This window comes from Camelina sativa, chromosome 7 (assembly GCF_030686135.1).
Source record: "Camelina sativa cultivar CO46 ecotype springtype chromosome 7, ASM3068613v1".
In the NCBI taxonomy this organism is placed as follows: domain Eukaryota; kingdom Viridiplantae; phylum Streptophyta; class Magnoliopsida; order Brassicales; family Brassicaceae; genus Camelina; species Camelina sativa.
In genome coordinates, this window is record NC_141886.1 from 18,992,357 (window position 1) to 19,006,863 (window position 14,507).

At 35.3% G+C, this 14,507-nt stretch overlaps 2 protein-coding genes and 1 pseudogene across 4 annotated transcripts; all 3 read right to left on the reverse strand.

The window, feature by feature from the left end:
• Positions 1 to 385: 385 nt before the first annotated feature.
• Positions 386 to 1,165, reverse strand: LOC147941425 (LEAF RUST 10 DISEASE-RESISTANCE LOCUS RECEPTOR-LIKE PROTEIN KINASE-like 2.5 pseudogene; annotated as a pseudogene). The gene has a single exon (XR_015562106.1). The product of XR_015562106.1 is annotated as an LEAF RUST 10 DISEASE-RESISTANCE LOCUS RECEPTOR-LIKE PROTEIN KINASE-like 2.5 pseudogene (transcript).
• LOC147941424 (LEAF RUST 10 DISEASE-RESISTANCE LOCUS RECEPTOR-LIKE PROTEIN KINASE-like 2.5) lies at positions 386 to 2,787 on the reverse strand. Its single transcript, XM_087458835.1, has 3 exons — positions 1,844 to 2,787; positions 1,716 to 1,748; positions 386 to 1,620 (listed from the first exon to the last, which is right to left on the reverse strand). Exons 1-3 carry the CDS (start codon positions 2,640 to 2,642, stop codon positions 1,232 to 1,234), a joined length of 1,221 nt encoding a protein of 406 aa, XP_087314961.1. The 5' UTR covers positions 2,643 to 2,787; the 3' UTR covers positions 386 to 1,231.
• Positions 2,788 to 8,474: 5,687 nt separating this feature from the next.
• On the reverse strand, positions 8,475 to 11,548 carry LOC147941426 (LEAF RUST 10 DISEASE-RESISTANCE LOCUS RECEPTOR-LIKE PROTEIN KINASE-like 2.4). Of its 2 annotated transcripts, XM_087458832.1 has the most exons (5): positions 10,727 to 11,548; positions 10,513 to 10,536; positions 10,347 to 10,376; positions 9,132 to 10,243; positions 8,475 to 8,948 (listed from the first exon to the last, which is right to left on the reverse strand). In XM_087458832.1, exons 1-4 carry the CDS (start codon positions 11,421 to 11,423, stop codon positions 9,138 to 9,140), a joined length of 1,857 nt encoding a protein of 618 aa, XP_087314958.1. In that variant the 5' UTR covers positions 11,424 to 11,548; the 3' UTR covers positions 8,475 to 8,948; positions 9,132 to 9,137. The 2 variants fall into 2 exon arrangements, with proteins under 2 accessions (XP_087314958.1, XP_087314957.1); XM_087458831.1 differs by lacking the exon at positions 8,475 to 8,948 and having other exon boundaries at positions 8,983 to 10,243.
• Between the last annotated feature and the right edge of the window lie 2,959 nt (positions 11,549 to 14,507).

Consider the following 14,507-nt stretch of genomic DNA (forward strand, 5'->3'; position numbering starts at 1 on the left):
TTTTATTGACCAATTTTGTTTTTGCACCCATTTCCTTTCTTAATTCGTTTTTCCTATAAGACAATGTACCTACAAGCTGTAAAACATATGTTGTAGATGTAACCGTTATTGTCGTAGTTACAACTTACTAGCTCAATTTTTCTCATTCTAAATTAGTATTCTGTGTCAGAAGAATATCAATTTCTCTACAGTGCTAAATTTTGTGGTTTATTGTTACTCTTACAAATAGGTAAGAGTAGATGCAGAAGGAACAAAAGTAAAAAAGCAAAAAAAATAATTAGGAGCCTTTATTAAAACTTTAGATTTATCATTTTGATGCATAAGTTTCATTTTGTTTGTTTTGATGTTGTGCATAAAGTTGGTGATCTTAGTACACTCTCTCTGGTTAATATATAAGGGATAACGTGGTTTAAATATAAGAATAGTACATTGAAAATCATGTTAAAAACACTCTCATTATGTAGATGGTATATTAAATTGATGAATGCATTTTGCTGCTTTCATATCCCGATGTATCCTCCGAAAGCGTAGAAGATTCTTCAAAAGGCGCTGATGGAATTTGAAAGACAGGCCTAGGAGGGACTTCAATAGCATCTACGTTTCCTTCCATCATCTCTACAACTCTGTTCATCGCTGGGCGATCTGATGGAGAACATTGAATACACCACAAACCCACCAATGTCATCTTCTTGATCATCTCCTCATCTTTGCAGTTAATTCCATTTTCGATAGACCTTCCAGTGTCTCCCTTCTCAAGATCCTTGTATACCCATTCAGGAAAGTACATTGAGCTTGTGTTCGATGCAGAGTTTTGAGAAGGTCTTTCTTTATTCCATGTTGCTCCTATCATCTCAAGGACCAACATTCCGTAGCTATACACGTCTGACTTGTGGGAAGCTCTACCGTACATTTTTGAAAACAGTTCAGGTGCAATATAACCTATTGTACCTCTTGTGTCTAGCAATGACAAGATGCTCTCTTTCTTCTCACAAAGCTTAGCAAGGCCAAAGTCTGAAACTTTGGGACAAAGATTGTCGTCTAGTAGTACATTTTGTGGTTTAATATCAAAATGTACAATCCTTGTTTTGCAGCCATGGTGCAAGTACTCTAAACCACGTGCAACTCCAAGCGCAATTCTTGAAAGTGTTGTACAATCTATATCCATTGAGGTCTTGTCTGAGAGGAACTTATCAAGACACCCATTTTCCAGAAATTCATAAATAATTGCTCTCTAGGAACCTTGAGAGCAGAATCCTAGTGGAGTAACAATGTTGACATGAGAAGTTTGACTCATGCTTGCAACTTCATTGATGAAGTCTTCACCATTATCACCCTTTATTTCTTTCAAGACCTTCACTGCAACAAAACGTCCATCACAAAGGGTTCCTTTATAGACAACTCCAAATCTGCCGCTCCCAATCTGTTCCGCGAATGAATTTGTAATTCTCTTCACTTGTGCGTAACTATACTGCTTCAGTGGAATCAGTGCATTGAGTCTTGGTTGTGGAAGTGTCTTGAGGTTTTGTTGACTAAGACCATGCGATGTTCTTCTCTTTCGGAGAATTAGTAGAACCAACGTTAAAACCAGGACCATGAACAGAATAACACCTACTCCTGAACCTATTGTAAGAAGAAAAAAAATAATCATCTCTACAAGATAAAAAAATTTCAGAATTTACTCAGGTATACTTTAGCAATAAGGTCAGGTTAAGCACCTATTATTTTTGCCCCAGCTCCATGAGCGATTCCTGCATCAATGGAACGGCACCAAATGAACTCATTACCTAAGTGGTGGTTCATAAAAAAAAAAAAACATTAGGAAACTATAAGCAAGAAATGTTACCTTTTTTTCTTGAACCGCAAGTACCATTACGTGGTTCATCTACACAATAGCAGATGAATCCACTTGAGGTCTTATTATATCCACAAGCACCCCCAGAACCTATGCACATCTGACATTCTTGGTTAAGACCAAGCTCAAAACCATCTTCAAGAGCGTTTTTTAGTTTAACTGTAGTCGGACTTGTCTGTAGTGTGTCGAGGGAAGGTCCAGATGCGGGAATACTAACGTTTCTTTCGCAAAATCTCCTGAAGTCGTTTAAAGATGAACTGATCCCTTGAAGTAGAGGAGACGAGAGGTTTCTCGTCACATAGTAATTTCTTTTGAGAGTAGTCTTATCAATCGGACAACCAAGCATGCCACCATAAGTATAAACCACCCGTGAAACGTCACAACCGTAAAAAATTGTTATCAAATCGGTGTTGGGAGCAAATGAAAGGATGTTTTCCACGAAGGGAACATTTAAAAGAGCAGAGGGACAAAGATCGTTGATAAGATCGGATCTGGCTAGTCTTATGGTACCAGAGACATTTTTAGCGTCCAAGATTCTGAACGTTACAGAGGAGAAACTAACCTCTGCAAATCTTGCGCTACACTCGAGCTTGAACTCGGGATGGCCGCACTCTTCTCTGCCAGGAATCCAGAATGGGTACAAGAGACCGTTCTGATTACCGCATTTAATCGGTTGACTGCAGTGTCTGTAAAGATCATTAGATGAGAAAACACAAGATGGGATAACAAAGAGCATCAATATGATCCTAAGGGATATAGATTTTGTTGGGGATAAAAACAGATTGATCATTGTGCTGCAAGTGAAAAAAAAGAAAGAAAGAAAATGAAGCGTCTTGGTGAAGGTCTTATGTATTGTTAGAAAGAAAGATAGAGATAAGAAGCCAGTGGAATTGTGGAAACGAAACAATATAGCTCACGAAGGAGAAGGACAAGTCAAGGAAGGCTAGTGAGTCACTATTACTGATTTAGTGACAAACAAAAATACACGAAAAGGTAGATTATAATGTAATACTAGGTACTAACCTGCGGAAAACCGCCGCTGAACTTTTTTTTTGATGAAAATTTGTAATAATTTATTTTATTATTATGTTATTTATTAATTTTTAAAATCTAAGCTGTTAAACGGAACTGATATAGATTTTATCTATTAGTTTTTTAATAAAAATTTTAACTTGTCCTGGTAAAAAATGTTGATAAAATTTGTAGTTGTAGATTTTATTCGATTAGATTTTTAAAATCTTAGCTGTTAATTTTTTAATAATATTTTTTTTATATTCAAGTACAAATTAGTTTAGATTGGAATAGATTCTATTTACTTTTGTAGATTTAATTTAATTTGGTCTGTTAATGATTTTTTTTGTTTATTAATAATTAATAAAGATTAATTAATTAACTATGTTTTTCTAATGGCATATGAATGTAATTTTTTTTTATATATTTTAAGGTTAGTTTCATATTTGTACTTCCCAATTAATATAGTAGGATATTAATTTCGTTAACAATATACAATAATATACATATTTAGTTAAATAGAAAAACGATTATATATACCATTTTCTAATCTAATTTTTTTTTGTTTCTTCTAATAATCATGTTTTGTGTAATATTTAATATTTTATTAATTTCGAATTATTGTTTGAACAGATAGCAAATACAAGTGAATTAATTATGTGCTTAAGAATTATCTCAGAAAGATATCCAAAACATGGGATTAAATCTTGTGTGGAAGTGACAGAGACTTGTTGGTCAACTTTCTCCTAATTTTTTTTTTCTCTGCATACATTAAAAATATGTCTTTTTCGTATCGACAATGGAAGAATTATAAGACTGGAAAAGTCAACATTGTAGATATTTTATTATCAAAGACTAAATTATTTCCTTGTTATTTTTGACATAAAAATGTTTTTTAGTTATAATGTATTAAGATCAAGTGAATAAATTTAAAATCCAATTTATTTTATTAGTATGATCAAACAAATTATGAGAGTTGAAAATTGTATTGTGAAACTTTCACTAATTATATTAGTATTTAAAATTTTATTATTGATAATATGATATATGGTATAGTCAAGGAAGGCTAGTGAGTCACTATTACTGATTTAGTGACAAACAAAAATACACGAATAGGTAGATTATAATATAATACTAGGTACTAACCTACGGAAAACCGCCGCTGAACTTTTTTTTTGATGAAAATTTGTAATAATTTATTTTATGATTATGTTATTTATTAATTTTTAAAATCTAAGCTGTTAAACGGAGTATAATTTGTCCCAATATCAACAACAAAAACCTAGTGAACCCAAACCTAGAACCGTAAGGGCTCTGATACCAAGCTGAAACGACCTGACCCATTTTTTTTTTTTTAATTAATAAATAATAAATATATAAATATAATATAATAAAAAAACATCTAAGCTAGTGGTTTCATACCCACTAGCCACCTAACCACGATCACACCAAAAGCGAAAATAATAAAACCAATAAACCAATAACCAATATCAAATAAACCGTAATAATTCCAAAACCATAAACTAAAGATCCAATCAACATAAACCAAAAACCAGCAATCCTAAACAACATTCTAGGACTCAACTCTAGCAATCTAACAAAAGCCAGACAACAACCAAGCGAGCCAATATAACATCCTCATCTTCATTGCCATGATCCCACGATCACACTTTGCCTCTACCTGCACCACAAACACAATGAGATGCGTGAGTATTACCAGAAATACCCAGTGAGACGATCCTCCCATCTACGAGCTATACACACAAGCAAATCAAGAGTACAACTCCAAATAAAATATAACAAACCAACTATTAAACATAACAACCAATAACACTTTCACCACACCTACACATCATCACACAAAACAAGTCTTACAACACAATCGCTTAGATAAGCTCTTGGTCACGCACTCGCCTTAACAAGTGATTCACAAAAATAATAACAACCAGATGAGAGGCTCTCCAATATCCAAGAACAACTAAACTCGCTCCTACAAGCAATCACACCAATAAACAAACATTGAAAACAAACTGCCAGAAAAATCAGAAAAGAACAACATCACAAGTGAAACTACGAAATCAAAAAGAACCGTTAACTTTCTATTCCCTTCAGTGAAAAGCAAGGTCGACACGTCCTGAAGCTCCCCACAAAATTTCAGAACAATCAGATCTCAGGTGAAACCGCAATCGATCCCGAAACACCCGCTGGTCTCAATCCGCGACTGAGACAAAACGCCCCACTAAACTGCCAATAAATCCTAGAATATTAACCCAAATTCACTTCTGTAAAACGGAGAGTGTACGAAAATATCTTAGCTACAACCCTACCAAAACTCAGTACATTTCGAAACGTTTTGAGTAATCGGATCTTCCTTCTCCCAAACCCTGACAGTTATGTTTCTCTCGTTACTCTAAAGAAAAAATTCCATCTCTTTCTCTTCCTCCGTTACACTAAACAAGTAAGAGTTCTCTCCCTCTCCCTCTCATAACAATGTCGACAATAGCAAAAACAGGAGAGGAGGCGTGACTTTGAGAAAGAGATTAGGGATTTTTGGTTTAATTAGATTAAACCAGGATTTAATTAAACCAAAATTAATTAAAATCCACTCTTTTGGTTTACTCAACATATCTCAAATTCTATTCCCGGAAAACGGATGTTACAACTACAACGTACCAAAGCAAGAAATATAGGAATAATTAAAGAAAAAAATAAGCAAAACATAGCATGCAATTCCCATAATGAAGAAACTAACTTATAATCTATTTTGAGCAAAAGAAATAAATCATTACTAATGCATTAACATAGTATAGGTAAACTACAAAAAATAACAACCAATATAAATTCGTTCATGCGTGGATATAAACTCTTGAGAAACCTAAAAAGACACAAGCTGTACCCATCAATTATTTGGAACAATAAGCATACTAGTCATTTCCAATTTGACAATTTCATATTAAGATTATCTTAACATTAGTATAAGACAAATTTCTTTCTTTAGAAAGTTCAGTCCTCTGTTATCTTCAGCATTATAATCTATATTCTAAAGCCAAGTCTCATTGGTGATTTCTTGAAAAGAGTATTCTCTGAATATGCTTGATCTTCAAGTTCTCCTTTCTCTATAGTTGACCTTCATCTTCCACATTTTTTTTCACTACAAAAAAAACATCAGAATGTGAGAGATATTATAAAGGAGCAGTTACTAAAGCAAGAGAAGACGAAAAGGGTCGAAGTATCAGTTACTACGAAAATCAAGCAAAGAAAGACGTAGAGGGTCAGTCAAGTAACATAAAGAAAGATGGACATGTGGCACTCTCTCCATTGCTGATGTGGCAGAAAGATGGAGAGAGTTGGCCAACTTTCATAATATAGATTTTGTTGTATTTTTTTGTATGTTGTTTGTAATTTTTTCTTGATTTGTTTTTGAACTTGTTAGTATGCGGACTAATTGTAATAATTAATTATAGTTTAAGATAAATAATATTGAGCATTTAAAAGTTTTGTAAAAATAGGAATTTAGTATTATGATTTTACTCAAATTTTATTGTATACTTTATGCATTCTAATATTTATCAGGTAATCACTTAAATGACATCCTCTTAGCAAAAACACAAGATGATGAATTTTTTTTCTTGTATCTTCTTTTAGTGAAAATTTATTTTACTTTAAGAAAACAACAAAAGTCTTATTTATTATTCTAAACAATGTTTTAAATCTGATCCATAAAGAAAACGAATATATCAGTCAACTAAGTTCCGTCACAAATTACTTATTTTTACTTTTATTTTAGTTAATAGTTTATATTGTAAATAACTGAATTAATATATATTTATAATTATAAAGATTTAAATAAATTCTTAGCTTAATTCTTAGCTTAATTTAAATAACTGAATTAATATATATTTGTTTTGTATAGAGATTTTTGAAAAGAAAATGATTTTCTTTCCGTAAAAATCATATTGATGACGTAATAACTGGAAAATGATTATATAAGCAACCAAATAAGTTTATAGACAAAATATGTTATACCAAAAAGATTATGTTGTCCAAAAAAAAACACCCTACCTCTCCATAAAAATTTACTTTTACTTCAAATTTGTCTTTTTATTGAAGAAATTTATGGTGATTCAGCAAATTACCTTGACATGATCCAGATTATGCCTAATAACTCTTTTAATTACTATATCTTTAGAAAACTTTTCCCATAGCTATAACTTTACTTGATAAGCTTTAAATCTCACTCCAAAATTTGCATATGTGCTTGACAGCAAAATAGAAGAAACTATGACTAACACAACGCATTTCTTTATTTGGGCTTTGACCAATCATGCGGCCCATTAACACTTCTTATTAACAAAACACTTCAAGCCCAACTTCCCTAGTTGACTTGTTCCTTTCTTCTTTTGTTGTTGACCTTCTTCATTGACAACACATCTTCTTCTTCTATGTTCAACCAATTCCAACACTTTGTCTATATCAATCGAATACACAACTTAAAAGTTTAAGCATTCAGATTACTAATGAATTTTACAAATATGATTATAACTAACAAACCTGATTTCAACGGATTGATTTATAGACAAACCTGTAAAAAGAGAATCAGGGAAGGGGAGAAGCATCATGTTTAGACGAATACAAAATCCAGTGAAGCACCTGGTGCTAATGACAGACTTTTGAAGCAAAGATCTAGCTAGGATTGACAAACGAAACAAAGGATCTATTGTTAGAATAATAATGCCCAATATAATTATGAAGATACGAAACAGATTCTGGTGAATCGGCGAAGAAGAAATTGAGCATAAACACATAGATTCTGGTAGATCGAAGAAGAAGAAAACACCATGTCGAAAACACAAAAACGACGACAAAGAAGAAGAAGAAATTGAGGAACAGATAAAACGCGGAGAAGAAATCGAGGAGAAGATAAAACACGAAGGAGAGTTGTTTCTCTTTTGTTTAGTCCACATAAGGAAAAAAGTTGATATGTATTTAATTGTTTTAATTTGATATGCTGCAAAACAGATTCTGAGGTGTCTAACACCAGCTTCAATGTTGAGGCTGACTTGTCAGAAGATGAGAGCAACACATTCTAGTTTTATTTTCTTTGGCTTTGAAAGACTGAAATTAGCTTTTATAGCTAACAAAGTCTTCACCATTAACCTGACTCTTTCAAAAATTTCGTCTATAAGTATGATCCCATTATATAAATTAAGAAAATTATTATTTTTCTATTTTATTAATCTTTAATATATTTTTTAATTTTTTTACTAGTCTTAAATACATTAAATTAATTAGAAAAGAACTCTAAGGTTGGTAGCCCAAATTAGAGGAAGTAATGCCTCTCGGAATTTATTAAAAATAGAACAACTGAATCACATTGAAACTTTTCTCCGAGACATGTGCATCCCAAATGTCGAATAAAATTAGAATTTTTACCAAACATTGTATTGAAAATCTCAAACGACAGTTATTATGAAACAAAATTTAAAAAACAACAACTAAAACTAAACCGAAAGAGTAGTAATAGTAAAACATTATTTCGTTGGAAAAAAAGGGTTTTGAAAGGGACTAGCGTGTAAACCGGACCATACTATTTGTCATGATACTTTAAAGCTGAACAAAGAGGATTTAGGACTTTCACTTGTCTCGCTAAAAAAAGTGTTTAGCAAACTCAAACAAATACACACGAATGTATCTTCTTCTTCTTTATGTTGTTGTTACAATAAGAGGCAAAACAAGACCAGGCAAGAAGTGGGGAGATAGTACATGCTTGTGAAAGGCCAAGTCATGGAAGGATAGTGACAGGTACATATAGACTTGGAATCTTTTTATCATGTGTCTATTAGTTGACCTTGAAAAAGGAATTTGAGAGAGAGTAGAGAGGTAAATCATGGAAAAATCTTTAGTGGGATATTGAGAGGGACTACTAGCGTGTAAAACCGGACCATACTATCTGCTATATCTGTTTGTCATGATACTTAAGCTGAACAAAATGTTTAGAAATGCTAGCGGGACTACTAGCGTGTAAAACCGGACCATACTATCTGCTATATCTGTTTGTCATGATTTAGGACTTTCACTTGTCTCCCTGAAACAAGTGTTTAGAAATGGACTCAAACAAATATACATGAATGTCATCGATCTAATATCAGAGAATGTATCTGAGGTCTTTCAAGTTCAGTAATAAAATGTGTTCTATTGTTTTTATGCAAATAATATTTACGATTCAACCACAGAGATTTACTCATAAACTAAAAGCTTGCGATCATACCTAAGACTAGGAGGAGATTAAATTTTCCTCTGAAATCCAGGAAGATTCGAAATGAGGCACTACGGAACATTGCAGAACAGGTCGAGGAGGTACTTCAAGAGCATCAAGGTTTCCTTCCAACATCTCTACAACCCTGTTCATCGCTGGGCGATCTGATGGCCAAGGCTGAATACACCACAAACCTACCAATGTCATCTTCTTTGCTATCTCGTTGTCTTCTTCGCTACTGATTCCATTCTCCATAAGCCCTCCATTGTCTCCCTTCTCAAGATCCTTATATATCCATTCAGGAAAGTACATTGAGCTTGTGCTAGATGAAGGGTCTTCATTTGGTGTTCTGTTCCTTGCTCCAATTATCTCAAGAACCAACATTCCATAGCTATAAACATCTAACTTGTGGGAGACTCTACCGTACACACTTGAAAACACTTCAGGTGCAATGTAACCTATCGTTCCTCTTGCTTCCAGCAGTGACAATATCGATTCTGTCCTCTCGCAGAGCTTAGCAAGGCCAAAGTCTGACACTTTCGGGGAATGATTGTCATCCAATAGTACATTTTGTGGTTTAATGTCGAAATGTACAATCCTTGTTCTGCAGCCATGATGTAAGTACTCTAAACCACGAGCAACGCCTAGCGCAATCCCGTACAGTTCGCTCCAATCTATATTTGATGACTTCTTGCTTGAGATGAAATTATCAAGAGACCCATTCTCCATAAATTCGTATATAATTGCTCTCTTGTAACCTTCAGAGCAGAATCCTAAAAGGGTTACTATGTTGACATGAGAAGTTTGACTCATGCTTGCAACTTCATTTATAAAGTCTTCACCATTGTTACCCTTTGAGTCTTTCAAGACCTTCACTGCAACCATACGACCATCAAAAAGGGTTCCTCGGTACACAGTTCCGAATCCTCCTCTCCCTACCTCTTCCGCGAACGAGTTTGTAATTCTCTTCACTTGTGCGTAGCTATACTGCTTAAGTGTAATAAGTGCCTTGACGTTCTGTTGACCCAGTGCTTGTGATGTTTTTCTCTTTCTCTTTCGGAGAATTTGGAGAAACAATGTTGTTAAGAACAGGAACAGAAGCAGAGTAACACCTACTCCTGAACCTGAAAGAAGAAAATGCAGAACATAAATCGTTTGGCTAAGAACTTTTTTAAAGAAGATCAAAAACGGTTATATATAAAGAATAGAAGAAGGATAATTAATCACCTATTTTCGCTTTAGAAGAGATTCCTGCATCTATTGAACGAGACCAAATGTTAGTTGGAACTCAATACACTACTCTGAATCCAAAGGTGTGTGGGACAGTGGTGGTTCTTATGGAAGAAAATTAGACTTGTACGTATATTTTAAAGAATAGGAGAAGATCAATCACCTGTTTTCGCTTTAGAAAATATTCCTGCATCAATGGAAAGGCACCAAAGGTCATTTCAGTTTTAGATGATATATTGCCAAAGTATGGTAGTTGATATCACTTAGACGGGGAGTATGCTTGCTAATGATATTTCTTACTTAAGGCTTAAAAAAGAGGGACTATGGTTGCATATGATATAGAATGAGGAAAAGACGAATCACCTATTTTCACTTACCAGTTGGTTGATGGAGTGGAATGCATTTAAATTCATATGGATTTTTTTTGTTGAAGCTACAGATTCCATGAGAGGATGAACATTTTTGACACGCCTTCTCATTGATCTTCACCTTCACCTCATATCCTTGTTTTAAAACCCTTTCCAAATTGGTCATATTCAACTCTTTATCTTTTGTGTCGAAACTCCTAGGAACGTTCACGGCGCAACTTGAAAGGCAGGTAAGATGGTGTTTAGGGTTTTCAGAAGATAATAAGATAGGACCTATCTCAGGGCATGTATAACTCGAGAGTTTATCAGTAGGAGAGAAGCAGAGGTAGAAAACGATTAGGTTTTTGTATGCTGGCGAAAGCTCAAAAGTTTCGGGAGGCAAGGATGCTTCCAAGTTAAAAGAGGAGCAAAAAGAGCTGAGAAGCTCTGCTCTGGCAATTTTAAGAGTGTTTAATTTTTGATTTAGATGAAAAACATAGTATTCTTCTTTTGAGATGAATAAAGAGGTGTTGTTGGTTTTGTCGCAGTGAAGCTCCAGCGATGGATGACCGCAATCTTTGTGACGATCACCTCCCCAGAAAGGGAAATCGGCGGTAATGTTCCCACACTGAAAAAGAGTCTCACACCTACTTGAAGTAGAAAGAAGAGGGCGAAATAAGGAGAAAATGAACAAGTAGATCAGGCAAGAAGTGGGGAGATAGTACATGATCCGTTTGATCTACGAACCGTGTCCCTTGTGTTGTGAGGAAACAAAGAGAGAGAGAGAGAGAGAGAGAGAGAGAGAGAGAGAGAGAGAGAGAGATAAATAATTGGAAAGAATCAGGGTTGTGAAGGACCAAGAAAAGATACAGAGAGACTTTGGAGTCTTTTATTATCACTATTTGTATTTATTAGTTGACTCAGAGAAACGAAACTGAGATATTAGAGATATTGGCCATTGTGTGTCGCTCTTTTTTCCCAAAGACTTTTCTTGGAATTTAAGTCTCTAGCGTGAATGAGATTATAAGAAAGCTACTCGTTGATAAATCGGGTCAGCTACTCGTTTATTAGACGCCAGAGCCGGATATCCAGCTCCGTATCCGTATCCATATCCGGAGGATCCTTAATTTTATTAACCAATTTTGTTTTTGCACCTATTTCCTTTCTTAATTCGTTTTTCCTAAAAGACAATGTACCTACAAGCTGTAAAACATATATGTTGTAGATGTAATAGTTATTGCCGTAGTTACATCTTACTAGCTCAATTTTTGTTGACAGTTAGTTAGAGAGATGAAAGAAGAATCTAATTTCTCATTAATTAGAATCAGAAACAATACAAGTCTATATATACTAAGTGTATTAAGCTAAGGGAAAATTAATACACCAACTCTATACTAATCATATATAAACTATACAATACAATATAAGATTATAGTGTTAACACCCCTTCCTCAAGTCTTTGAGCTGGAATCCGTGGATGGAAGGAAAAGACTTGAAACACACATCATGTCAAGAAGAGAGTGAAATGGACCAGCTTGCAGAGGTTTGGTAAGAATATCTGCAAGTTGGTTGCTTGTGGAAACGTGGAAGACTTGCTGAGTTCCTGCGATCACTCGATCTCGTGTACGGTGCAAGTCAATTTCCATATGCTTGATGCGCTCGTGAAAGACAGGGTTGTTGGCAATGTGAGTGGCCGATTTGTTATCACAATAGAGCGTCGGTGGTCCATGAAGTGGGATATGGAAAGCCTGCAATAGTTGTGTTAACCAAACCAACTCATCAGAAGCTAAAGCCATTCTCCTGTACTCTGATTCAGTACTGCTGCTACTGACGATCTTCTGCTTTTTAGACCTCCAAGTAATAAGAGAAGAGCCTAAGAAAGTACATAGCCCTTTGACTGATCGCCGACTGTCAAGACAAGTTCCCCAGTCTGCATCAGAGAATGCAGTCAATCGAAGATCATCCTGAGCAGAGTAAAATAAACCTTGTCCCGGATTCCTCTTGAGATATTTAAGAACATGCTGAGCCGCGTGGAGATGTGCATCAGTAGGACAAGACAAATACTGGCTCAATTTGTTGACAGCGAAGGTGATATCAGGTCGGGTGATAGTCAAGTACAATAGACGTCCGATTAAAGCTCTGTAAGAACTGGCCTCGTCTGCAGAGAGAAGTACACCAATGTCCTTGAATAACGCCTTAGTAGGATCCATCGGTACATTCTTTGGCTTGCAGCCTAAATAACCTGTATCACTCAAGAGATTCAAGCAGTACTTACGCTGACTAACGGATATACCAGATGAGTTACGAGCTATCTCAAGCCCCAAAAAGAATCGTGCCGGTCCTAGATCCTTGATCTTGAAAGCCTTCGCAAGGATCTCTTTGATAGAAAGGACCTCTGCATCACTATTACTCACAATCATGATGTCATCAACATACACTAAAAGTGCTATAAAAGATGAATCAGTCATTTTGACAAATAAAGTATTCTCAGAAGGTGCCTGGGTGAATCCATTGTTCAAGAGAACAGAAGAGAAACACTTATACCATTGACGAGAGGCTTGTTTTAGGCCATATATGGATTTGTTCAAGCGGCAGAGAGGGTTTGGAGGTAAGACCCCAGAAGCCGGAGTATATCCAAGAGGTAGACTCATGTATATTTCTTCATCAAGTTCACTGTGCAAAAAAGCACTTGTGACATCCATTTGGTAAAGACTCCATCCTAGCTTAGCTGCCAAACCAAGAAGAAACTTCACACTACCCATCTTAGCAACTGGTGAAAAAGTTTCAAAGAAATCAACTCCCTCCTGTTGAGTAAAACCCTTGGCTACCAATCGAGCCTTATACCGCTCAACACTATCATTGGCATTGTATTTGATTGTATAGACCCATTTACAACCAACTACATTTTTACCTGGAGGTAGAGAAACAACCTCAAGCGTCCCACTCTCCTCCATATTATCTAGCTCCACATCCATAGCCTTCGTCCATTTCTTACATTTGATGGCTTGTTGAAAAGAGGTAGGTTCGGTGTCGAGAGAAAAAGAAAGGACAATAGACTGATAAGGAGATTTAAGCTGTTTATAGGAAAGAACTGAGGAAAGCGGATATGGAGTTTTATGTGTTTTAGGAAGAGGAATAGGTGATGTAAGATGAGAAAGGGCACAATGATAATCAGACAAATAGCACGGTACCTTAGCTGTGCATCGTGGTCTAGCATTGTTTAGAGGAACGACACCAGTGTTTGCTGCAACACTCTCTGTGGTAAACGGAACAACACTAGAGGGTGTATGCACATGTTCTGATGATGCATGAGACGTCATTGCAAGAGGGATGGGTAATGAATGCATCACATCATCAGGTAAATCAATCGAAACTGGTAAGATCTTGGAATTAAAAATCTCAGAAGGAAAAGATGCAGAGACATCATGAAAGTGGAAAATTGTTTCATGAAAAATGACATTATGAGATATGGAGATAGTATTGGTATCTAAATGCAACACTTTATAGCCTTTGTAACCAGACGCATACCCCAAGAAGACACACCTATCAGCACGAGGACTGAACTTATGACGATCTTTCATCAACGTAGAAACATAACACAAGCAACCAAAGGCTCGAAGAACAGTATACTCTGGTTTTCGCTTAGTAAGTAATTCGTAAGGCATAGCATGATGAAGCAGAGCAGATGGAGTTCTATTGATTAGAAAAACTGCAGTTAAAACACAATCACTCCAATATGCAAGTGGGACATTAGACTGAAAAAGTAAAGCTCTAGCCACATTTAGGAGATGCTGATGTTTTATTTCTACTA